This window comes from Cydia strobilella, chromosome Z, assembly GCF_947568885.1.
Source record: "Cydia strobilella chromosome Z, ilCydStro3.1, whole genome shotgun sequence".
Lineage (NCBI taxonomy): Eukaryota > Metazoa > Arthropoda > Insecta > Lepidoptera > Tortricidae > Cydia > Cydia strobilella.
Genome location: NC_086068.1, coordinates 4,827,560 through 4,853,387, shown reverse-complemented (window position 1 = coordinate 4,853,387; position 25,828 = coordinate 4,827,560). Strand labels below are relative to the sequence as shown.

General features: G+C 37.6%; 1 protein-coding gene and 1 long non-coding RNA gene across 2 annotated transcripts in view; both read left to right on the top strand.

The window, feature by feature from the left end:
- The window catches only part of LOC134754503 (uncharacterized), a 300,790-nt gene that overhangs the window by 205,101 nt on the left and 69,861 nt on the right, over positions 1-25,828 (top strand). The window lies entirely within an intron of this gene.
- Positions 12,199-16,542, top strand: LOC134754127 (MIF-like protein mif-2). Its single transcript, XM_063690206.1, has 3 exons — positions 12,199-12,330; positions 14,354-14,529; positions 16,463-16,542. The coding sequence occupies exons 1-3, from the start codon at positions 12,223-12,225 to the stop codon at positions 16,530-16,532; spliced, it is 354 nt and encodes a 117-aa protein (XP_063546276.1). The 5' UTR covers positions 12,199-12,222; the 3' UTR covers positions 16,533-16,542.

Here is a 25,828-nt window from a genome sequence, read left to right as displayed (position 1 = left end):
GCCAGTCGCGCAATGTCGTGGCCAGCGCGTTATTACGCGTTTAGGTTGCGAAATTCTCGCTCCGCTGATATGGTAAAAAAAATATGTATGTCATTTATTAATATTCCAGTGAAAATCACCTGCGTACAAATTTTTAGGTTATATGTCCAATGTTACATACTGACACTGACATATTTGTTTACATTATTTGCCATTTATATTCAACCTTAAATCAGTTTAATAGGGTGTATAAAAACTGAACGCATCTCGCAGTTTGGCGAGAATATATTTTTTTAGTAAGTAAGTTGTAAATTCAAATATATAAATAAATAAAATAAAAAAGTGTAAAATTGTAAAATTTTACTGGTAACCATGTTAACACCAAGTTTAACCGGTTAACCCCGGGTTAGTGGAACGCTGCAAGTAGGCCTAAGGGTCGTAACAGATGATTTTACTTTATACACTATAGAGCATAAAAACAACTATATGCCGCTTTATCCACTACATATACCTTACCTATGTATTTTTATTACATGTGACTTAATCCACTGTTTTGAAACGGTCCCTATTATTCTGCTAATCGTGTCTAAGCCGTTTACGTAAAGTCTAGACACAGTTTAGTAACCAAGTGGTTCTAAGTCTTCAGCCTAGAAACGAGAATAAAAGCACGACTGACCTTGTGTAATAATTAGCTCCATGCATGATATTTTTTTTTTGGATTCATAATTTATATCGTTGGAACACCGGAAATGATAAAAATACTTTTGTAAACCTTAACATTATTTTATTAAAAGATATTTAAAATGTTGAAAATTTTTGAGCGGTTGAAACGCTCATAATTTTTGGCGCGAATTCGACAGAGCGTGATGACGTCACACGTTGGGCGGCCCAACTGACGTTTGCTACTAATGACACTAATCTGTCGAACGCGTGACGTCACGTGGCGTTTCGAGTGTTTCGCTCAGTAGCTTTTCGCGGGCAAATTTTTGTACTTTTTATTTATAATTTTAATTAATTAAATGGTAATTTAAAAACGGAAATGCATTTGTAACATGATATAACGGTAACAAACATCCGAATAAAACATATTTCGTTCAAATATAAACTTCATGCATGAGGCTAATTGTGTTCAAATAAATAATTAAGTACAGGCACAGAATAAGTAATAGTATTATCATACAGAACAGCCACGCACCGCCCCGCCCCGACTCGAATTACCTCGCCCCGCGACAGCAGATTGACGGCCGTTTGCCGGCCGCTCAGTACTATTTTTAAGCAACTTACTCACACTATGACGCATGACGCGTGTACAGACGTGCCGTTCACACATAGAAACGCAAGTGATTTTTGATGTATGGCGTGTCCGCCCTGTGCCTTACAATAATTATAAAGTAGAAATTAAAGCTTGTATTTTTTACGATTGACATTGCATTGCACATAATGCCTGCCTAAAATGTCAAAACGCCAATATACTTTTAAGTCTAAAACGACATATGCTCATACGAAATAAAATATTTTCTTAAACCTTTTAAAAATACTTAAGTAAATTGCATTTTTATACTACTCAATTATATAAGTCTCGAGAGTCGAGATGGTCAATTAAAAAACCGGCCAAGTGCGAGTCGGACTCTCGCAGGAAGGGTTCCGTACCATTACGCAAAAAACGGCACAAAAATCACGTTTGCTGTATGGGAGGTCCACTTAAAATATTTATTTTATTCTGTTTTTAGTATTTGTTGTTATAGCGGCAACAGAAATACATCATCTGTGAAAATTTCAATTGTCTAGCTATCACGGTTCATGAGATACAGCCTGGTGACAGACGGACAGACAGACTGACAGACGGACGGACAGCGGAGTCTTGGTAATAAGGTCCCGTTTTTACCCTTTGGGTACGGAACCCTAAAACGAATCGTGTCTGTTAAATTGCAATATCTGAATGCCTGTCGCCCGTATTTTAAGGACAATAAAGGCTATTTTAAACGAAATAACACACAGGCGTATTCGAATTAAGTTAATCGATCTGTTTCCGATATGATACAGATCAGTATCATATCGGAAACAATTCAATTAACTAAAATTCGAATACGCCTGACTGGAGTAACTGCGAGTCGTATGAGATTATGAGAATTCAGGTTTTGAGGTACTTTCCCTCCAGGGCCCATTCATTGTTTCCACACTGTATGTCAGTTTTGAAACTATCAGTGACTCATAGTACGGGCACTGTACGTAACTAATTAATACTCCTTTAGTAAGTCGCTAGCCTTTTGTAATGTTTTTCATCAAAATCGCTTAAAAAGCTATTGAATGGTTATGAAACTTTTGAAGGAATATAGAAAGCACGTCCCATTGATAGCCACACAATGAACTGAAGACGCGAGTGGATAAATGGCGGGCCAATTCGAACAATGATCTAGATATCAACTAGATACCCATCCACTAGACATGAAACAGAAACGATAACGAGATTGAAATAAATGTCATATACGAAGGAAAAATGACCAAATCCTCCAGTGTCCAGAGCTGGAATCGAACCAGCGCCCCCCGTTTACAGGACAGGTGCCTGAACCGTTCGGCTATCCGGTCACGGTGGCATGCCGCAGGCCTTCGGGTAATTGTCATATACTTGGAAATTTCGATCCATGCCTCCGTGACCGGATAGCTGAGCGGTAAACGGAGGACGCTGGTTCGATTCCAGCTCTGGACACTGGAGGCTTTTTTCATTTTTCCTTCGTATATGACATTTATTTCAGTTTATAGTTTAAATAGTAGTGTCTACTTGAAAAAAACACAAATTAAAATATTTTCATAGAAAATAATTTAATTTGTTCTTAGACGATAACGAGATATTTAAGAAAGTCATGTCAAATTTGACATTTCCGCGATTCCGAATGTCCTCTTGAACGTTCTCTTTAAGATTTGCTTAAGATATTACTTACACATCCAATTGATCTTTTTTTTTTATAAACTTTATTATCCATATCTAATGGATATCCTAAAACGTCACAATAATTGCAGCGTGAAATGACAATTGGTTTCTCGAATCGAACTGCAAAAGATAACTAGCTGAGAACTAAATTACATATAACGAATATATCTAGATCTCGTATTGTTCTCGTATCTAGTAATTATCACGTTATTCGAATTGACCGGTGTGTTATGTCATATTTTTATTTTATTTTATGCAATAAGTAAATGTTGATTCGAAGCTATTATGAATAGCTTCCTACTTTCAGATTTTATAGTTTTTGGGCAGTTTAGCCGGTTGTCGGCCAGTTAAGCAAAATTTCGAATTCAAATGTATTTTATGAACAATATATTCGACCAATCTTTGTCATTTTATGATTTTTAGACTAAAAATAGAATACACTTGCCATGTTTGTATCAAAATCCGTTATTAATTACAAAGTTTTATGGTAATTTTATGGTATGTAAAAAGTTTTATGGTATGGTTAAAGTATTTATGGCCTTCGCAAGTATGACCACGTAACCGCCTTTCGCCGACAACTCAACTGGCTTCGCATTCGTGAGCGCAGAAGTCTCAAAATTTTATGCACCCTGTTCTCCATTCTTTTTGACCCAGTGGCGCCAGAATACTTGCGATCTAAATTTAAATTTGTAACTGCTCGACCAGGATGCGAACTTCGCACCGCTCGTAAACTTATTTTAGCTATCTCGCACCACCGCTCTGGTGCTACGACCAATTCATTCACCGTGCAAGCCACCCGTCTCTGGAATGATTTGCCTCTCAGCATACGACAAGCCGAGACTAAGTTGACGTTCAAGCGCAAGCTGCGCAAGTATCTATTTGAAAAGTCTCACGATTAAGTGTCTGCATAGTAAAGTTAGTAGCAGGTACATATATATATATATACATATTTATTTATATTTATTGATATTTATTGTTGTACCTATATATTTATTTTATCTACATATTACATTTATATATGTGTCTATTAAAGCATTTAGTTTTAGTGTTCTTTACATACCCCGCACCAACTATGTTTCTCTGTTTGGCCTAAAGGTTGACTGGTAGAGAATGCTGTGTAGCATTAAGTCCGCCTTTTGTCACTGTATATTCTTACTGTGCAATAAAGTTTAAAATAAAATAAATAAATAAATAAAGTTTTATTCTTAAAATTAAGAATATGAAAAAGTAGCCATTTAGCTGGTTTTCGGCCACTTTTTTTATTTCTCGGCCGCTTCTTAACTAGTTTTTGACCGCTGTTATTTATATTTTTAAATGAATCTTATTTCACAGTATTATAGTTACCGAGACGGATATATTCACCTAAAATATTTAAATCTCAGCTCCCATATCCTCTTAATAGACTAATCACGAAATGGACGAACTCCGTAATGATAAATCGCGAAATGGACGTAATGCAAAGTGACAAATCGCGAAATGGACGAACTGCGTATTGACGAATCACGAAATGGACGCATCACTTATGGACGAACTGCGTAGTAGACGATTGGATGAAATATGATTTGGACGAACTGCGTATTGGACGTACAGACACTACTACCAAATCAATGCAATGCTTAAGTGGCTCCTGTGATGTTGCTTACGTCCATGGGCGGCGATGACTGCTTCCCATCAGGCGGCTCGTCTGCTCGTTTGCTGAACATCACATAAAAAAAAAAAAAAAAAAAAAATCGTTCTAAAACGCACCTCAAGAATTCGTATCAATATTTGCTTCTGAAAATTAGCGATATCGTGTTTGAGGGAACGTATCGATTGCTTTTTAGGGTTCCGTACCCAAAGGGTAAAAACGGGACCCTATTACTAAGACTCCGCTGTCCGTCTGTCTGTGCGTCTGTCACCAGGCTGTATCTCATGAACCGTGATAGCTAGACAGTTGAAATTTTCACAGATTGTGTATTTCTGTTGCCGCTATAACAACAAATACTAAAAACAGAATAAAATGAATATTTAAGGGCCTCCCATACAACAAACGTGATTTTTTTGCCGTTTTTTGCGTAATGGTACGGAACCCTTCGTGCGCGAGTCCGACTCGCACTTGGCCGGTTTTTTTTATTTACTCGTATTTAAATCTCGCTTACACTTAAGCTCAGTGAGAGTGAGAGAAGAACGCGAACTTACTAGGTCCACTTAAAAAGTGATGTTTCAATAGTTTTTGTGTTACCGTAAAATGGGGTTGAGTAGGAGCAAAACTTACATTCAAACCTCGATAACATTTTATTTTTACATATGCAAACTGAGTGGTGTATATAATAAGTGTTCCGGACGTTTGTATTTTGGTTTTTATTTTATTTTGGGTAGTTCCTTTCATAACTTTGACGATAAACAGGAAATCCCACCTCACCCCGTAGTCCCTCGTAATTGGGGTGAGATGGGTTTTCATAAAAAAGTGACTGGAAGATTGTTGGATTGTTTTTAGGGTTCCGTAGCCAAATGGCAAAAAACCCTTATAGATTCGTCATTCGTCCGTTCGTCCGTATGTCACAGCCACTTTTCTCTGAAACTATAAGAACTATACTGTTGAAATTTGGTAAGTAGATGTATTCTGTGAACCGCATTAAGATTTTCACACAAAAATAGAAAAAAAAACAATAAATTTTGGGGGCACCCCCATACTTGGAACTGCAACTCAATTTTTTTTTTCATTAAACGCATACGTGTGGGGTATATATGGATAGGTCCAAACCTCCAAACCTTATACAATCGTAACGTAGTTTGGGAACGGAATAAGAAAGAAATTGTCTGTTTACGGCGCATTTGTTTGGCTGTTTTTAACGCTATTTGAAGTATCCTAGTTATTATAAAAACAAGAATATCAAAACCTATGAGGATATAACCAAACGGAGACGCCGCAACTGTAATTTTCTGTACAAAAACTGCCGATTTTTTTGAGGGAGGGGAACGTTAAATGTATAAGTAACGTAATAATAGCCATGTCAGATAAACGTCAGTCCATACATTGTGTATGACCATTGGCCGACTATTTTCGACAGGATCGTTCCCCGCCTGTTAATGGCTACTCCGTTTGGATATATCCTCCTAGATAAAACCACCAAAACGTACAGGCACAGATACTAATGATATTGAATTATTTCCGTTCACTGCCCACTAGGGAATATTACGCGAAACTCTGCGCAGGGGGCGCCACTACCACAATCAGGGGGTCTATCGCGAAACAAGAAAATCTAAATTTCGTATCTCTTGCATATTCGAGCGATAAAGAGGCAGATAGGGTCGTCTGTAAACAAACCGCCTTGATGCATCAATGTCATATTTTATTATCTGAAAACTTGTCAAAAACCTGTTAAAGGCACAGTATGTATAAGTTACTCCATGGTTTACTAAAGGGCCTAGTGCACACGCAGAACATTACAGTAATACCCCCTATTAACCCACCACGGCCATAGCCAAATTAAGCTTCTTTTTGAAGCCTATATAAGGTATGTTCTGCAATTACGGTAATTTTAAGAGGATACACCGCGACCGCGTGAATTCGCCTTATTATACAAACGTAGTTCTCATTTTCCTCAGTTCATCTTCATACATTGTGTATGACCATTGGCCGACTATTTTCGACAGAGGTGAATGCCTGTTAATGGCTACTCCGTTTGGTTATATCCTCCTAGGTTTATATCACAGCTATGCCCCTAAGAGGTGCGACAGTTGTCGAAATCACTATTACTGACGTCACAGGGCCTACGGTAACCGCTTACCATCGGATATCCAGAGAGGAAAATGGGGACTACGTTTGTATAGAGAAGCGGCCGAAATGTATCCTCTTAATGAAGTGCAACGGGGGCCGGTTCGACCTGAGGGCGTGACATTTCGACAAGGACAAGGATAGAGGAAATGCGTGTTGATGACACGGGATGTTAATTTTGTAATTTCTTCCTCATGGGATCGGATTTTTGAGGACATTTTACAAGCTTTTAACTTCGAAACAATTTTACAATGACAGTCAAAAAATAGGTACTTTTTAGGGTTCCGTACCCAAAGGGGTAAAACGGGACCCTATTACTAAGACTTCGCTGTCCGTCTGTCCTTCTGTCCGTCTGTCCGCCTGTCCGTCTGTTCGTCTGTCTGTTTGTCACCAGGCTGTATCTCATGAACCGTGATAGCTAGACAGTTGAAATTTTCACCGATGATCTATTCTGTTGCCGCTAAAACAACAAATACTAAAAAGTACGGAACCCTCGGTGCTCGAGTCCGACTCGCACTTGACCGGTTTTTTACTGTACTTACCCCTAGTGTAGATTTTATTCTATAGCGTGACTTGACGTACGCAAACGAGAACGCGTTAAGTGCCATTTTGTATGGGATTTTGAGTTTCCAAAACGTCCCGCTTGGAGCGCTGTTCAAAATCCCATACAAAACAAGACTTAACGGTACGAGAATAATCTCATCTCATTAGTCATTAGGGGAGACAGGAGAGAGCCGACACGAATTTTACTTTTTCGGTCATAACTGTTGTATCAGAAACTAGATTTACGAAGTCAGTATCATCGGAGGGTTCATCCATTAATTACGTCACATGATTTTGTAGGTTTTTTTGACCCCTCCCCCCTCCTTGTCACACTTGGTCACATTTGGAAAACCCCCTCCCCCTGGTGTGAGGTCACATTTTTTCAACGAAATGGGCAAATTATTAATATTTTATGTACCCCAAAACTGACGAGGAAAGTAAATTAAACTAATAAAAACGGGTATCGTTCCTAAAACTTGTTATTTAACTCGAATAAAATAATTTAAATAAATTTTCGGTTACTATTAGTAACTTGATGAAGTTAATGTGACGTCACAAAGTTTGTGACTCCCCCCTCCCCCTTGTCACAACATTCACATTTTCTTGACACCCGTCCCCCCCCTAAACGTGTGATGTAATGGATGACCCCTGATTGCAAATTTCATAGCCAAAACAATAACACCATATTATAGTTGAAACTATTAAAATCTAATCCCTCGTACTGACATGTTAGTGCGAGCGAAATTATAGAAATATAGAAAGTAGGTTACGCAGACGTTAACGAATATGTTAGTGTCAATTTGTCAAACTGGTGGTTAGTTAGTTAGTTAGTTTTGGTGGGCATTTTCCGCAAATCGACATCCAATGTGCCTATTTTGCGTGAAACAAGGTAGCGCTAGTAGGTAGGTGGCAGGTGGCTACCGAAATGTCACTTCTTTTTTTGCAGTCGGTAGCTAAACATAGAGATTTTTTTTGTTAACTATACACTGCTTAAGAGATTATTATGAATTCACTTTCAGTCGTATCTTAATACCCCAAAAAGACGTAACAAGAAAGTTACTCACATTGAATATCAACTCTATTTCCACTGCAATATGATTGAAATTTCAATAAACAGTTGATGTCGGTTAGGACTTTTGGAGTTGAAACCAAGACGTGTCGGTTCACATGCTTGGAGTTCTAAGTTCAAATCCGTGAGGCACAAAGAATATTAAACAGAAGTGCATCTTGTATTTTTTCACCAATTTCACCACACTAGCTGTGACAGGCTCTCTTGATTGTTCAATACCTAATGAGAAAGTTGCGTTTTATCCACATGTGGGGCAAAGTAATCAAATGCAAATTTTAAGTTGTTTTCTTATATTGTCTGGTAGACTTGACTTTTAAATGATTTTGAATGATAAATTTTGAATCGATTTACTTTGATTCTGTTTAATATTTTACAGTTACTTATTATTTTCCTTGTGTTGATGTGGTGAAAAATTTTGTGTTTCACTCGGTGACAAAATGTGTGCCTTGAAACCTTCGCCACGCTCAATTTTGGAATTTTTCGCTTGCTCGGGCTCGGGTATCACGAGAGACATTAGCACGAGAGGTTAAAACAACTTTGCCCCCTTGTAAAACAAATAACTAAAGCAATCGACACTCACATGATGACATTTGTGGGATACAATAAACGTGATTTTTTGCCGTTTTTTGCGTAATGCGCCTTCGTGTGCGAGTCCGAGTCGCACTTGTCCGGTTATTTGAACTCTAATCAGACAAGATTAGTTCGATTTTTTATTACAAATGACACTTTTTTTTTTACTGTCAATGTCATCCCGTCGTTCTTTCAATCGTAGGTAGAATTGCACGGTTCTGACAACATTAATCTTTGCCGGTAATGATGGGAACGCAGACCAGGAAGTCCACTGCTTCCTCGGATTAACGGCCGGTGACACCGACCGCGAAGCTCTGGTTAGAACGGTACTTAGTGGACCACTTAATAAGTACGTAGTTGGAACTTTTTTACACTGAAAAAAAAATTGCCGACCTTATTCAAAAAATAACAGAACTCAATTAATAAAGGAGAGATGGGTTGTAAAAGAGGTTGTGATGTACTTGGAGTTAGGCCAAGCTACGTTGGCAGCAGTTTTGTTGTCCACTGTAAAAGTGTTATTATAAACGTCAAACTTCTATGAAATTATCACGTTTAAATAACACTTGTAGTCTGGGCTATCAAAATCGCTGCCAACTTAAGTCGGTCTAACTCTAGTTTTCATATATAAAAACTGTTAGTGCACAATTATCCAGTGAGGAGCAAATTAGGCACATTTTACGGTACCATAAAAATTATAGACTAAAATAGATGTCATACATATCCAAAAAAAAAGGAATACGAATCCCAACTAACTATTACGCGTCTAGCGACAAATGATGGTTCCTATGAGAGCCCTTTTTCAAATGTAGTAGCTGTCTCGTGAAGTGTTTATAGTCATTATTGGAAAGACACATTAATTTATCTCGAAATGTAACATTTTAACAATAAAAATATGGCAAAAACATTTGCCATCGATTATTTTTTAGATTAATCCTAACCAAAAGACACCATTTTTCGACGCGAGAGTTATAAGGTAGGTACTGTGTATGCTTGGAAACATACTTGTCACGCGTTGCGTATGACAAGTATGTTTCTAAGCATACATTCAGGGTCCAAATTTTATAGTGCATTGCATACGTTGCGTTGGCTCAGTTTAAACCTAGGTATAAACTCCCGTTAGTTTTTTAGCAGCGGTGCCACCGGGCCTAGAAAGCGAGACAATGACGATAGAACCTATGCCGACAATCAACTCGGACTAACTAGCGATTAAAGCGATAGATAAAAATGGAAACGCAAAAATCGTAACAATGAAGGTTAATTTTTCGTTGAGACGAGGAAGCTTTATACCATGTACCTACTCTCTACAGTCAAGGTAGGTATTATAGGTGTAAGTATTTAATATTGAATTAAAAACTTTTAAATAAAAAATTTGGCCTAAGTCGAATTCGCTCAGTAGGGTGCCCAGAAGCGCAGAATAAGTAACAGTATTATCATACAGAACGGCCACGCACCGCCCCGTCCCGATTAGTATTACCTCTCCCCGCGCAGATTGACGGCCGTTTGCCGGCCGCTCAGTACTGTTTTTAAGCAACTTACACTATGACGCATGTCGCGTGTACAGTTCACACATAGAAACGCAAGTGATTTTTGATGTATAGCGTGTTTGCCCTGCCAGAAGGCTGGCCGCATTGCCCCGCTGCTATTATAAATGCTGATATTATATCGATGCGGCCAAAAATATGTATACACGACTTTATTGCTCGTACATTAAGTGTGTACATAATTTGGCATTAAGTCTGTGTCGAGCATAGTGCTCACTCCATACATCAGTATTAAACAGCAAATCATCATCATCATATTATGTTATTTTGCTACATCTCCATACAAACGTAGTTCTGCTCTCATTTTAAAACGACTAGCTAGATTGCTCTGAAACCTTGTACTTACAATAGGATAAGGTATATCTAGTCGTGTAATTAGTTTATGTAACTTCAGATACCATAGATAAAAAACATTTCATAAAATGGAGCTATATAAACTATATACATACTGCTAGCCAAATCAGCATGGAGACTATATAAAGGAGCCAAATCTCTATGTATGAAAAGTGTCCATCAAAAAACAGTATTTAGGCGGCGCCACCATACACCGAAATACTACCAAAAACAACCTACGTAATTTGGTCGGATTATTTGTTGGTTCATGTTATACTCATGTCCCAGAGCCTAACTAGCGGAGAGATTAGGAACTATTATTTAAAGCTGAAAGCGGTCACTTTTGCAACAATTCTGCCATAAGAGATTGGCATCCTTTCTATACCATCCATACAAATCAGTTTCTTTTTCCAACTGTCAAAACGATTTGCTACTATGGAATTTCTATGAAATACTAGCATGTGACGTCATGATCAAATTACCTACTCTTTATAGTTTTATATGGGTATTAAAATAGAAATTGTGTCTAAAAAATAACTGCTGTCTACGTTTCTCAGTTAATCTTCTGGCGCTTTATTTCTAGCACGGTGTAAAATAATTTATGTTAAACAGTCAAATACCCTAGTACTATCAATATCTGTGTAGGACTGTTTCGCTTTTTTATGCTTTTTCTTAAGCACTTTAAACATCGCACAAACGGCCTAATTGACTAGGCCTTAAAACTTGTATTGTGCCAAAACTGATATCAATTAGCCCAAAACGCAAAACAGTCCGACGCAGATAATTTAATTACCATAATATTTCAAAATTTTGTTTAGATTTGTTAAGTTTTAGAGGAGGAAACAGTCGAGTACAAAACCTCGATTTTTGAAATTTTTAGGAACCGCCGTGCCGTGATTAACTTAAAATGTGACGTTTTCAACCAAAATGTACCACGTTGTCGCTAGTCAATAAGGTTAATTTCAAATTGAAGCTATATGCTCACCAATCCTTTAAAAGTAATTTGGAATCGTGGCTACTCACAAAAACCTTTTATACTCTTAACGAAATGATGGAATTGCCACTGATTATGTAATAATTTTATTTTTTTACTCAGAAAAACTGACATTACTATGCTGTGTATATTTCGTACTTATGTACCTACTCTGTAATGTGGAATTTGTATGTTTATTGTACATAACTGTATTTGACGTGTATCAGTATACTACCAATAAAGATTATCTTATCTTATCTTATCTTATATGGAAATAGCGCCTTATTGACAACCGACAATAAGTACCCTTTTGGTTGAGAATGGCACAAATTTTCAAATATGATAAGGGGCTCGGCTCCGCTATCCTCTTAAGCGGTCTGACATTTTGACATTATCTCATACTGATAAGTTATATAACTATATATAGATAAATATAGCGATAGCGTTATCAAATGGTATATTTATAATATAAACGTATCATAACATTCATAACATGATTCTTCATTTGTGACAAATAAGTTATTCGACATGCCGTGTTTAAGGATTCTTACTAATGTTCCTAATAGTAAAATCCCTAAGGATTTTGTAAATAACATTATTCCTGTATTGGCGAAAGCTGTTAGGAAAGATGTTAAGGTAAGGATGAACCATAGACATAGTATATACAAGTAGTTATAGACGCGCCACCGAGCGACCGGGGGTAAGAGAAAGAATATTCATATAAAATTTGGTCAGCATAGGATTTTTTCTCTTTCACTTATAAATTTCGATATTTCGCCATCGCCTCCTACCTATGATGCCACCCGGTCGGTGATAAGGACAAAGCATGGCACTATTTTCTCTTTCCTCTTATAGGAATCGCAATAAGACTATCTTTCTCTATCAAAGAGTGTCAGGCCCTTGCTCGCATCGAATGATGATCCCTGAATGAATGAATGATGAATGGTGATCGAATGATGACTGTCATAACAGTACTAGTGTAAACTTGATAACGGGACGTGACGTACTCGTTTGCGTTAAGTGTTGATTTTGAGTTTCCAAAACGACCCGCTTGGCGCGCTGTTCAAATTCCCATACAAAAATAGAACATAACGCCACGCACATAACGCAAACGCGAAATGAATTTAAAAAAATGCTGAATTAGTTTTCTTGTTTTTTTAACATAATATGTTTTTGCAGTTTCAAATTCTTAGCTTAAAATAAAATTTGAAACCCAAGACAAACTTTCATCCCTTAGATTAGAGGTTGAATTTGAAAAAACGTTGAAATTACTTTTTTAGTAATCGGCTATTATGCCTATCCGTTTCAAAGCATTTGTAATAGTTGTAAACTTTCAACCCCTTTTTAAACCTGTTAGGGGATGAATTTAAAAATAAAGCTGAATAATTCTAATAATATGCCAATATATGTTTCAAGTCCCGCACTTGAAAAAAATGTTGACCTCCATACATACTTTCAACCCCTTTTTCACCACCTTAGGGGATGAATTTTCAAAAACGCTGAAATTAGTTTTCTTGTATTTTAATAATATATTTTTACGAAGTTTCAAATTGCTAGCCTAAAATTAGACTTGAACCCCATACCTTTCATCCCCTTTTTAACCCCTTAGGGGTTGAATTTCACAAAGGTGTGCAAAATTCAACTTTCTGGCTTTTGTAGTTCGGCTGTGCGTTGATGAGAGTCAGTCAGGACACGTGCATTTTCAGTGGAAATAATTAATGGGCCCTAGAGGGAAAGTGCCTTAAAACCTTAAGTTAGCCCATTTAACTTAAAGGAAACATTCTTTTATTTTTTAAAAGAAACATAACTGCATTAAAAGATTTTTAATTTTTCAATTTCGCTTGTCTAAAATTATTCTTGAATATTAATAAATCTAATGTTTCTTGGAGACATTAACATTAACTGTAGAATAAAATAGTGAATGTTTATTATTTGGCATTTTTAATCGGTTCGATTCCCGGGCGGGACAAGCGAATTTAAAAAATCTTTAAATGCAGTTTTGTTTGTTTAAAAAAATAAAAGAATGCTTCCTTTAAGTAAAATGAGCTAACTTAAGATTTTAAGCCACTTTCCCTCCAGGGCCATAATTTTATGCCACTCTGTATAAAGGTTGGCTAAAAAATAAGTGCATTCCCGTTGCCAGGGAGGTTTTGGGATTATACTGAGCAACTTTTACTATGGGATCGCGAACATTTTTTTACCCTCCCATAGAAAATGTACCAGCCAAGATGTATGAAACAGCCAAATTTTTTTTCGCGAGTGTGGGTTGGTCCCATAGTAAAAGTTGCTCAGTATAATCCCAAAACCTCCCTTGCAACGTGAATGCACTTATTTTTAGCCACCGTGTATATGTATAGTCACAGAATAAGTAATAGTATTCATACAGAACGGCCGCGCACCGCCCCGCCCCGACTCGAATTACCTCGCCCCGCGACAGCAGATTGACGGCCGTTTGCCGGCCGCTCAGTACTATTTTCAAGCAACTTACTCACACTATGACGCATGACGCGTGTACAGACGTGCCGTTCACACATAGAAACGCAAGTGATTTTTGATGTATAGCGTGTCCGCCCGGTGGTATAGTGCTTCAAATCCTGCAATCGATTTTTCGGCCACTTCTACCTAACCGATCTTGATGACATTTGGTATCACTTTTCAGAAGTTCTCATGCGTGATATTAGGCGACTGCCAGTTGTCCTTTGGAGGGGACTCGTCCCAACCAGGGGCCGTATCCACACTGGAGTCCATAGGACACGTCGCGCCGGAGGACAACCGAGTGATCGGACGGGAGGTGTCCGCGTTTGTACAAACGCATCTCGGAATACACCCTGACAGGTGACGAGGACTGTTTCCATAGAGACAGTTTCCTATTAAACACCGTTTCTTTTACTCCGCTTGATTTCTCTTCGATTCTTTTTTAGGGATCCGTACCTAAAGGGTAAAAACGGGACCCTATTACTAAGACTCCGCTGTCCGTCTGTCCGTCTGTCTGCAGACTGTATCTCATGAACCGTGATAGCTAGACAGTTTAAATTTTCACAGATAATGTATTTATGTTGCCGATATAACAACAAATACTAAAAACAGAATAAAACAAATGTTTAAGTGGGGCTCCCATACAACAAACGAAATTTTTTGCCGTTTTTTGCGTAATGGTACGGAACCCTTCGTGCGCGAGTCCGACTCGCACTTGGCCGGTTTATTTGTTTAGACGACGGCTTCCACTTACTGCTTCTTAAATGCAGTTTACTCTCAAGTACATAAAACCGTTTCCTCTTAAACACAGCCGTTTTAGACACAGAAATACAGCTTCCTCTTAAATAACGTTTCCTTTTATAATTACAGTTTCTTCTTAAATCTTGTTTCCTTGTTATAGTATATTACGATACAAGTGCGAAAAATTGGAAATTCGCAACGAGTGACGATAAATTAAAACTCGACCAAGTGGTTTTGCCTACGGCCGGGGACTTTTGATATGTTCACATCCTATCTAGTCTAAACAAATTAACGAAGTCAAAAATTGTGTTCCAAGCATTTCCCTCTATACATTTTTTTTTAGCATTGCGCACGATATTGCCAATTTCATCTGACGCGACGCGACATCTACAAAAGGCGTGAAATAAACCCAGTAATACGACGTTTGGGTTGTTTTTTGAGTTTTCGGAATATGTACCCGGCAAGCTAGGCCGAATTTCACCTTCCCATACAAGCGGAGTTTCGTTCTCATTTTGATGTATTGAAACTGCACATAAAATGACATGCGGTTTATCTAGGTTTGTAATTAATTTGATATAGATATTTCGTTTGTTTTATAAACTGGTGCAGTAAGCAAAAACAAGTTATCTTCCTTAGACCCAGCGTACAAATTTTTGTACATAATCCACAATCTATTTTGAACTTTTGTTGAGTAACTAAGGGTTTCAAATTCAAAAACAAAACAAATTCTGAGTCTCTGGAGGATATATGAAAAACTTAAATTCGCTGTATTTTTTAACTATGGTCAGGGGGGTGTCACTACGCAGTTTAGGTACATTTGGCCGGCGCGCCTCCCGGGCAGGCGTATGGTACAGACATAGATATACCTTGTCCTATCGTAAGTACAAAGTTTCAGAGCAAACTAGCTACTCTTTTTTAAATGAGAGCGTAACTACGTTTGTATGGAGAACCGAGCTTGCCGGGGACCCTTAAACTCATTGTGATACAAGTGTGCTACGTTGGTCATTACACACGAGGCGATAACAAGAGAGCCGATGTGTGTAATGACCAATGCACACGCGTTTTATACGACGTTTATCAACACACTTGCGAGGAGAAAAAGTATACTTTCATATTAATCAAATTTTAATTGTTAAAACAGTTAGTATTGGTCATGCATCTGTCATTACTGCCTGCCGCTGCTCTCGCCTGCCGCTGGCGGGCCGGCCGGGCCCCGGCAGGCGGTCGGCGGGGTGCCGGCGCCCGCTACTCCTTGTTGTATAATCAAAAATTAATTTTTTGCCAAAAACCTATTTCAATATACTTAATTTGGAATTTAAACAGGTAGGTTAAGGTTGCATGTCTAATGTGTTTGTTTATGGCATTGACACTGTCATCACTCATCAGTGGCATTGTGTACGACGTATTTAATTTTTCTGAATAGAACTAGAAAAAAACCGAAAATAACGAAATTTTGTAAAAGTCCAAACAAAACATTTGATTTTTTCCGGAATTTTCATCCCTGTTGCAGTCCGTTTGTACCGGCCCTAATACTTTCTTTCTTTTGTTTCAGGTTTTTCATAAGTATCTACGATATCGAAGGCACCAATATTGTAAAAGGCGGTGACACGATTCGTGAATAAATTAAGCTAATATATATATAGGTATTTAATTTTGAACAATCACCACGGTGACAGGTGTGACAATTAGCTCCATGCATGAATTTATTTTTATTTTTGGATTCATAATTTATATCGTTGGAACACCAAAAATGATAAAAATACTTTTGTAAACCTTAACATTATTTTATTAAAAAATATTTAAAATGTTGAAAATTTTTGAGCGGTTGAAACGCTCATAATTTTTGGCGCGAATTCGACAGAGCGTGATGACGTCACACGTTGGGCGGCCCAACTGACGTTTGCTACTAATGACACTAATCTGTCGAACGCGTGACGTCACGTGGCGTTTCGAGCGTTTCGCTCACTAGCTTTTCGCGGGCAAATTTTTGTACTTTTTATTTATAATTTTAAGTAATTAAATGGTAATTCAAAAACGGAAATGCATTGTAACATGATATAACGGTAACAAACATCCGAATAAAACATTTTTCGTTCAAATATAAACTTCATGCATGAGGCTAATTGTCGACATCACTTTTGCTGACGTCACAGGCCTCAGTGGGCTACGGTTACCGCTTACCATCGGGCGGGCCGTATTCCTGTTTGCCACCATCATTGTATTATTTTAAAAAAACTTTATTATATCGGCAAAAAACAGGAAAGTTTATAACGATGATTTAAATATTTTTTTTATTTTTTTATTATGAAACAAGAAACAAACGGTCATACACAAATAAGTGCGTGGTAATATAATTTTCCGTAATTCTTGACAGGAAATGAGTTCCGTGTTGGAATTTCGTGACAATTGTCGTGTTTCTTGTGAGAATTGTCATTAGCTTCGCAAACGAAGTACTTATTTATCGGTAATACAGTTTTTTTAAATTAAAATGTTGGTGGCAAACCACCGCCCGATGGTAAGTGGTTACCGTAGCCTATGGAGGCCTGTGACGTCAGTAACAGTGATGTCGACAATAGGGTATATTCTCCTACTAGTCAAATCAGTTTCTTTTTTAGAACTGTCAAAACGATTTGCTAATATGGAATTTATATGAATCATTTTCTGGTCGATAATTAGCCTCATGCATGAAGTTTTTATTTGAACGAAATATTTTTTATTTGGATGTTTGTTACCATTATATCATGTTACAAATGCATTTCATTTAATTGCTTAAAATAATAAATAAAAATTGTTCGCGAAAAGCTACTGAGCGAAACGCGCGAAGCGTCACGTCACGTGACGTCACGCGTTCGACAGATTAGTTCACATAAGAGCCATTATTAGCAAACGTCAGTTGGACCGTCCAACGAGTGACGTCATCACGCTGTCGAATTCGCGCCAAAAATTATGAACGATTCAACCGCTCAATTTTTTTTAACATTTTAAATATTTTTTTCATAAAATAAATTGAAGGTTTACAAAGTATTTTTTTTTCCGGCGTTCAAACGAACGACATATTTTACTGTTACCCTAGTGTAAGTTTCATTCGACAGCGTGACGTGACGTACGCGCTTGCGTTAAGTCTCATTTTGTATGGGATATTGAGTTTCCAAAACGTCCCGCTTGGCGCGCTGTTTATAATCCGATACAAAAATAGACATAACGCAAACGGGAACGCACGTCACGCTATCGAATGAAATTTACACTAGGGTACTGGGTTAAAATTCCATAATTTAAAAACTAAGCTACTTTTGCGTTTTTTTCAACTACCGTAAAATCAGGTACCGTAAAATGGGGTGAGTAGGGGCAAAACTGACATTCAAACCTCGATAAAATTTTATTTTTACATATGCAAACTGAGTGGTGTATATAATAAGTGTTCCGGACGTTTGTATTATAGTTTTTATTTTATTTTGGGTAGTTCCATTTCATAACTGACGATAAACAGTAAATCGTAATTAGGGTGAGATGGGATTTCATACAAAAGTGATTTTGAAAGATTGTTGGATCGTTTTTTTTTATTATGAGTATTACTATAGCTCCATTTTAAATTTTAATACATTATTTTTGTAGCAGTAGCCTTAAAATCCCATCTCACCCCCCTTTCATCCCTTCTCTCCCCATTCATAACCCAACTCTCCCCGCGAACCCTACTCACCCCATTTTACGGTATCTTTAGTCCACAACTTACAACTATGGTCCAAATTCATGTTCCTGTAAAATATGTACATATAGTCTTGTATTTTTTTTTAATTATGTTGAGTAGTATCTAAAGCTCCTATATATGTAACGACTACAAATTAGAAAGTCTCGTTAAGAATCAACGTTAAAAACTGGACCATAGTTGTACTTAAGGACTACTGATTGTACGGTACAGTTTAATTTGACGCCTGACTTTCATCATAGCAAAGTTGACCCTGATTGAATATTTGCTTGCCACAGATATACTGACAAGCGATAATAATTAATAACGGGAAGGTAGGGGTACCTTATGGGCGTCCGCTAACTGGCGCGGTTTCACAAAAAATAATATTACCTACGCTAACTGACGCGGCCGCGTGCGGCGGATTTTACCTACAAATCATAGAATGGCACCCGCGCCAGATAGCGGACGCCCAGACGATAGTGGAGGACCGCATACTTTTTTTTTCTTTTTTTAATAAATAAATATCATAGGACATTCTTACACAGATCGACTAAGTCACACGGTAAGCCCAAGGAGGCTTGTGTTATAGAAAACATCCATGACTCAGGAACAAATATCAGTGCTCATCACACAAATAAATGCCCTTACCGGGATTTGAACCCAGGACCATCGGCTTCACAGGCAGGGTAACTACCCACTAAGCCATACCGGTCGCTTACTTATCCATACAAACGTAGTCCCCATTTTCCTTCCTAGTTATTATGGAAAATATTTTTACACGGAAATTATGACACAGTGTGGCGATGTCATCAAATATGACGTTTAATAATGATTAATGACACTCCCTCACTTTTTCCTGTTCAAGTCAGTGCAAAGTTAGCTTACGCTGCGTTCTACGTAGGCGAACAAATGTTCATACCTAGCGACTGGAATTGCTGGTTTCATACTGGTATCAGATGTGGGTCCCGATGGTCACCTTTGAGAGCGTCTGCCAAGCACTTCCGGCAAACAAAATACTGACAGATTTCGCTTTTCTATGTCGACCAGTTTTGTAACTGCTATCATAACTATTCTTTCGGTATCAATTGCGTAAAATCATCCCCCTTTTTCGCACCGGAAGTGGCCTTCTATTTTGTACGTTCGTCAAGTTCCGCCGTGACAATCAAATTCGGACTTAGCATCACTTTTATGGCAAGACCAATAATGGTTTTCTAAGTCCGAATTTGATTGTCATTACAAAACCGCGATAAAATACCGCGATGAAATGCATATTATAAGCATTTCATCGCGGTATCAAGTCGGTACGAAATTTTTCAATCGGCTCTTCTACCACAAGTTATTATTAAAAGTAGCTGAACAAATGTTTATCAGTATGAAGAGTACAGCCTACAGTTTAATTTATTGTTCGTATTACAGACCACACCCGGTTTATGAACTAGACGGTTCACTATGCCTTTTGAATTGTGGTAGTAATTATTGAGTTTTGGTTGTCCCTGACGAAGGAATAGTACATTGTGATACAAGTGTGCTAAGTTGGTCACCACACACGAGGCGATATTGTGCGCGCGAGCTGTAAGCGAGCGCGCAATAAGAAAGCCGATGTGTGTAATGACCAATGCACACGCGTTTCATACGACGTTTTTAACACACTTGGCGAGGAAAAAAAAGACTCGTATTAGTCAAATTTTAATTGTTAAAACAGTTAGTATGCAGTGTTGCATTTGTCATACTGCCGGCCGCCCCTCAACCCCGGCCGCTGGCGGCGGGTGGGCCGGCCGGGCCGCGTCGTCGGGCGCGCCGGTGCCCGCCAGTCCGACCAATTAAAGAAGGCTCCGTTTCCATGCATATTATTAGCAATCAGTTACCTTCTTTACTGAGTCGGATAATATAATGAAAAAGCACGAGTAATAATATACTGAAAAATCACGCGTGTTTAATATCTAGGATTATGAGCCAAAAATCGGTGCAATAAAAACGTCGTTTTGAGCAAGTGTGTTGAAAAATTAATAAAACTACATGAATTGACATTGAACACTTTATTGTATAACATTAATCTACGACATGTATAATTATTTAAAAAGTTTAAAATCGACTAGAAGATTATTTTGTGATAGCGTGTTTATGGAGCGCGAAAATGGCCCCATGCTCAACCGTTGGCAGCAGTATTGGCCGAACATTAATTGCAATTAACCATTAACCAGTACAAATTGAACCGTAAACCGTAACGGACGTTTACAGTTTACGGTTACGGTTTACGGTAATATTTATTAACCTTGTTTGGTCAGGAAACATCGACTTAAGTAAGAACGCTAAGCAAGTGTCAACTCGTGGTACGCCTACTTTACCCGTACCACGAGTCACTGACAGTGTCAACACTGACATATACGCCAACGTCTACATAATTTACTTTCACATCTCGCTCGCACTAATATGTCAGTACGAGCGAGATGCATATAAAGTAAATTACGTTCACGCTAGCGTTAAAGTCAGTGCCAGACTGGTGGTAGTACTGGTAGTCGCACTGGTCCCACAGTATAAGCTCAATATAAGGCTTGTGTTGTAGGTCCTAGACGACGAAATACAATGTGGTAAAAAATTATGGGTCCTGGAAGGAAAGTGTCTTAAAACCTTAAATTAGCTCATTCTACTTTTTTTATTTTTAAAAAGAAACAAAACTGCATACAAAGATTCCAAAAATAAACACTCGCTATTTTATTCTACTAGTCGATATGCATTGTATAATTTAAATAAAGTTGCAAGTCGGACTGAGGTACTTACTGCCTATCACGCGTATGTAACAGCAACAGTTACATTGCGTTATGGACTATGGTATCATGTTCTGGGGTAACTCAACTGATCGAGAATTGGTGTGTATGGCTCAAAAGAAGTGTCTGCTTATGGACTAAAGATACCTGACTCAGGCAAACCATATTTTATTAATTTGAAAATTTTAACTGTGCCATGTTTATATATAAATGAAATTGCTCTATATGTCAAATTAAATATTAATCAATTTCCTGCTTATAATAGTGCGCGACAGCTTAGGGACACAAAATCTCATATCAGCAATCAAAAACAGCCCTGCGTGCAAAACGTGTTTACGGCATGGCACCCAACTTGTATAACAAGCTACCTAATTTAATAAGAGAATCCGATATGCCTCTATTTAGAAAATATTTGTTAGACTTTTTGATACAAAATGCTTTTTACTCAGAATTTTTAGACTATATGCCGCATATTTATTAAATTTAGTATAATGTAGAATAAGGTCGTGATTTTATTATTTTTGCATGCTGCATGATAGGTCATAAGAATCTAGTCATAGTTATAGGTAATACTTATTATTTCTATGCCTATTCAGGCAGGATGTGCTGATCAAAAATTGTTTTATTACATCTTTAATCTTTATTGTACCGCATTAAAGAAATGAATAAATAATTATTATGATAAATGATTATTATACAGTTAATGTTAATTATAATATTTCTCGAAGAAACATTAGGTATTACACTCGTCTGTCGTTAAAAATATCCATAAAAACGAATACTTAGTTTAGTACTCAAGAATATTTGTAGACAAGCGAAATTGAAAAAAAAAAATTAAAACCTTTGAATGCAGTTTCGTTTCTTTATAAAAATAAAAGAATGTTTCATTTGAGTAAAATGAGCTAACTTAAGGTTTTAAGGCACTCCCTCCAGGGCCCATATTTTTTTTGGTTTTATAAATAAATTAATATGATTATGATTATATTATTTAGACGACCGGTCTAGCGTAGTGGGTAGTCACCCTGCTTGTGAAGCCGATGGTCCTGGGTTCGAATCCCGGTAAGGTCATTTATTTGTGTGATGGCCACAGATATTTGTTCCTGTCATGGGTGTTTTCTATGTATTTAAGTATTTATTTATATATTATATCGTTGTCTGAGTACCCATAACACAAGCCTCCTTGGGCTTACCGTGGGACTTCAATCTATGTAAGAATGTCTTATAATATTTTTGTATGTATTATATCTTTACATTAAAAACATTCATAACACAGAAACAAATGTTTGTGATACACACACAAATAAGTTCCCTTACCGGGAGTCGAACTCGGGGCCACCTGCTTCATAAGATCACTATACCGACTACTCTAGGAGGTAGGTAGTTAAACAAAATTAAACAAATGTTAAGGTTATGATCTTGTTTAGATACATGAAGTGAAAGTCGTGCGTGAGTGGCACAATTACGAAGACGATCATCAAGGTCGTATCATAACAAGATCGAACCTATAAAAATGTTGTTAGAATGGGCCTCCTGGGTCATACGCCGCACAATGTCAGTTGCCTGGCAACCGGGGTCCCTTTGTTTGACATAATTATTGAAAGTCATAATATAATGATTGTCATATTATCATTAGTCATAATTCTGAAACCGTTAACTTTCAGGATTTTCCTCAGGTTATAGGTCCTATAGCTATAGGTTAGGTTTGTTATGCTGGGCAGCGAAAGTGCGTGGGAGACTGTGCTCACGTTCTGCGAGCACGTCATGGGAGACAAGGAGGCGGCCGAGCGCGAACGGGAAGTCTGGGCCGAGGCTGACTCAATGCGCCGCCGCCGCATAGGCGCAAGACGTGCCGCTCATGAGCGGAACCTGCCGCCCTAACGAGAGCCAGCGAGCGGCGGACACGGGGGCGTCCCCGCCCATGACGCTGGCTCCCGAGATGGTAAGCGCGAACTAGTGTCCCGGAAGCGCTTCCACTAGGTGGGGGAAAAGGCAATAGGGTATGGATCCTAGTCTCATTACTAGGACTTTTGTTAAGTATAGGCGCTGCTGGGTCGCGGACGCATTGCGCGAGCTTCCCCGTAACCCCGCAACCAAAGCGGCGAGAGGACACCATGGGGTTTAGTGGGTAGTGGCCTCTATACAGCCCTGAGTCTCACATAACCGTCCGGGTTCTCCCCGGCCCGGCGGCATGCGTAGAAGCATTCCCCATGTAAAAAAAAGGTTAGGTTAGTTTTACGGCAATCCTGAAAAGTAACGCGTTTCTGAGAAAAACCAAATTATGACTAACGAAAATGTGGACAAACAATATTAAAATAATTATTGTTTAATTTAATAGTACATCTAACACCAAAACGCTTCGCCGGCCGCTGCTGCGGCACGCTCGGCTCGCGCGCTGTTTGTACGCAGTTCAACCTAACACTCCTCGTACCTAACGGAGATCTGCTTTGAGGGGCCCACTGACTATCAGTTCGCCGGACGATATCGGCCTGTCAGTTGTTCGGAAATGTAATTTTTTTGTTCTAACTGACAGGCCGATATCGTCCGGCGGACTGATAGTCAGTTGGCCCCTTTAGTATAGAACAACCGGCAGAAGCTACTAATTTAATTTGTTACATGTATGATCATAATTACCTGTGTATAACCTAACCTACTTTTATGGCAGCATTTTGTTTTATTAGAAGTCTCAATTGTAACCTAACGTAACCTATTTTTCTGGCAGCATTTTGTTTTCTGTAGTGGTCGCAGTTCTATCTTGTGAATTATATATTATCTAGTTATATTTGTTGGTTATAACCTAACCTTACATTGATGGCAGTATAGCTGGTTTTGGATATAACCTATTTAGTATATAATACGCTACTTTATTTTATAATCATAATACTAAAAGATAGTAAATACATACTATGATCGATATACGTTACGTGTTATATAAACTGAATTAAGAAAATTGACCGTTATTCCTAATAAAAATATTAATTTTGATGTTGCTGCAAACGTGCATGATATCTTGTGAACGTTATCTAATTGACTTTAATTCTAATTGATTGAAATTGAAATAGCCTTTATTCCTGACTCAGTTCAGTTTTTACAATATAGTTTTTAATATTAGTATATGTATCTATATTTTATATATTTATGCTCTTTTTTTTTCTGCTTCTTTGTCAGGCTGTCTTTGACATAGGCCTCCTCCAGGCGGCATTCTAATTAGTGTATAACTTTATATTCATTCCTTTTCATACAATAGGGAACATGATTGGCTTATTGTTATTTACTTATATAATTATTGTATAATTGATACCTGTTGGTTCTCCGAAAAATAAATAAATAAACAAATAAATAATGCAATTTACCAAAAGGAACTCAATAATAAACTTAACAATCATAAAACATATTAAAATAACAATACTTTCCTAAATTTAAAGCATATTTACCTGCTTATAATTTTACATTGGTTATCATTAATTAATTAAACATTATTTATTGTTCATACCAAGTATGTAAAGTTATTAGGTACGTTATATTAAGTCATAATCTCCGAATGCTGTTTCATGAATTTGAACCATATAAATAGGATGTTAAATTTGCTTTTTAAAAGGGCTTGTTCCCGTTACTTATGTCGGGGCTATTGTGGGGCTATTAGCAGTAAGCAGTGTAAGTGTAACCACTACATAAAGGAAACAATGCCTTTTTCACCTCACTCGCTCGGAAAACCTCAGTTTATAGCGCGAAATCTGCGTGCAAAAGTCTATTTTATCCGCTAGCGTGCAAAAGTCATTTGAATTTCGAACACGATGGATATGTGTGCTTTTCTCTTGTTTATTTTGTTTGGATTTGAGTGTTATATCTTAAATTTGATATGTTAAATAGAGGGCAAAATTATGATTTTTATATTTTTATTGTTTTTTTTAAGAGCATCTCGCATTTTCCTCGCTGTAGTGAGGTGAATAGTTGTGTGTTCCGCACGGCTGCGAAACTATTTGGCGTCTCGTGTCTTGAAAGCCTCGCTACGCTCAGGAATCTATCTTTGAACCATCTTCAATCTTAGATTCCTTTCAATTTCAACACTTACGCCAAATAACCACTTTGCAGCCTTGTATAACAAATAACTTTTGTTTAACAGATTAGGACCCGAGTGCCGCCCGAGCCCGAGAAAATAATCTGAGATAATTTATACTATACCTACTTATATTTTTATTTAACATTCAAATATATTAATAGTACAATTACGCACAACGCAGAATACATGCATACATTTATATTATTAACTTATTAAACTACTAAAACTCGACATGAATACATATATCTAAAGTTTTAAACAGACAAAAAAATATTGAAGTACAAGGATTTAAAGATAATAATGTCAATACATACATAATGTTTACAATATACCTTATTAACCACCTCTATAACTGAAATATCCTCTATTTTCACCTTCATTAATGGAACCCTCTGTAAATGAGAGAAATTT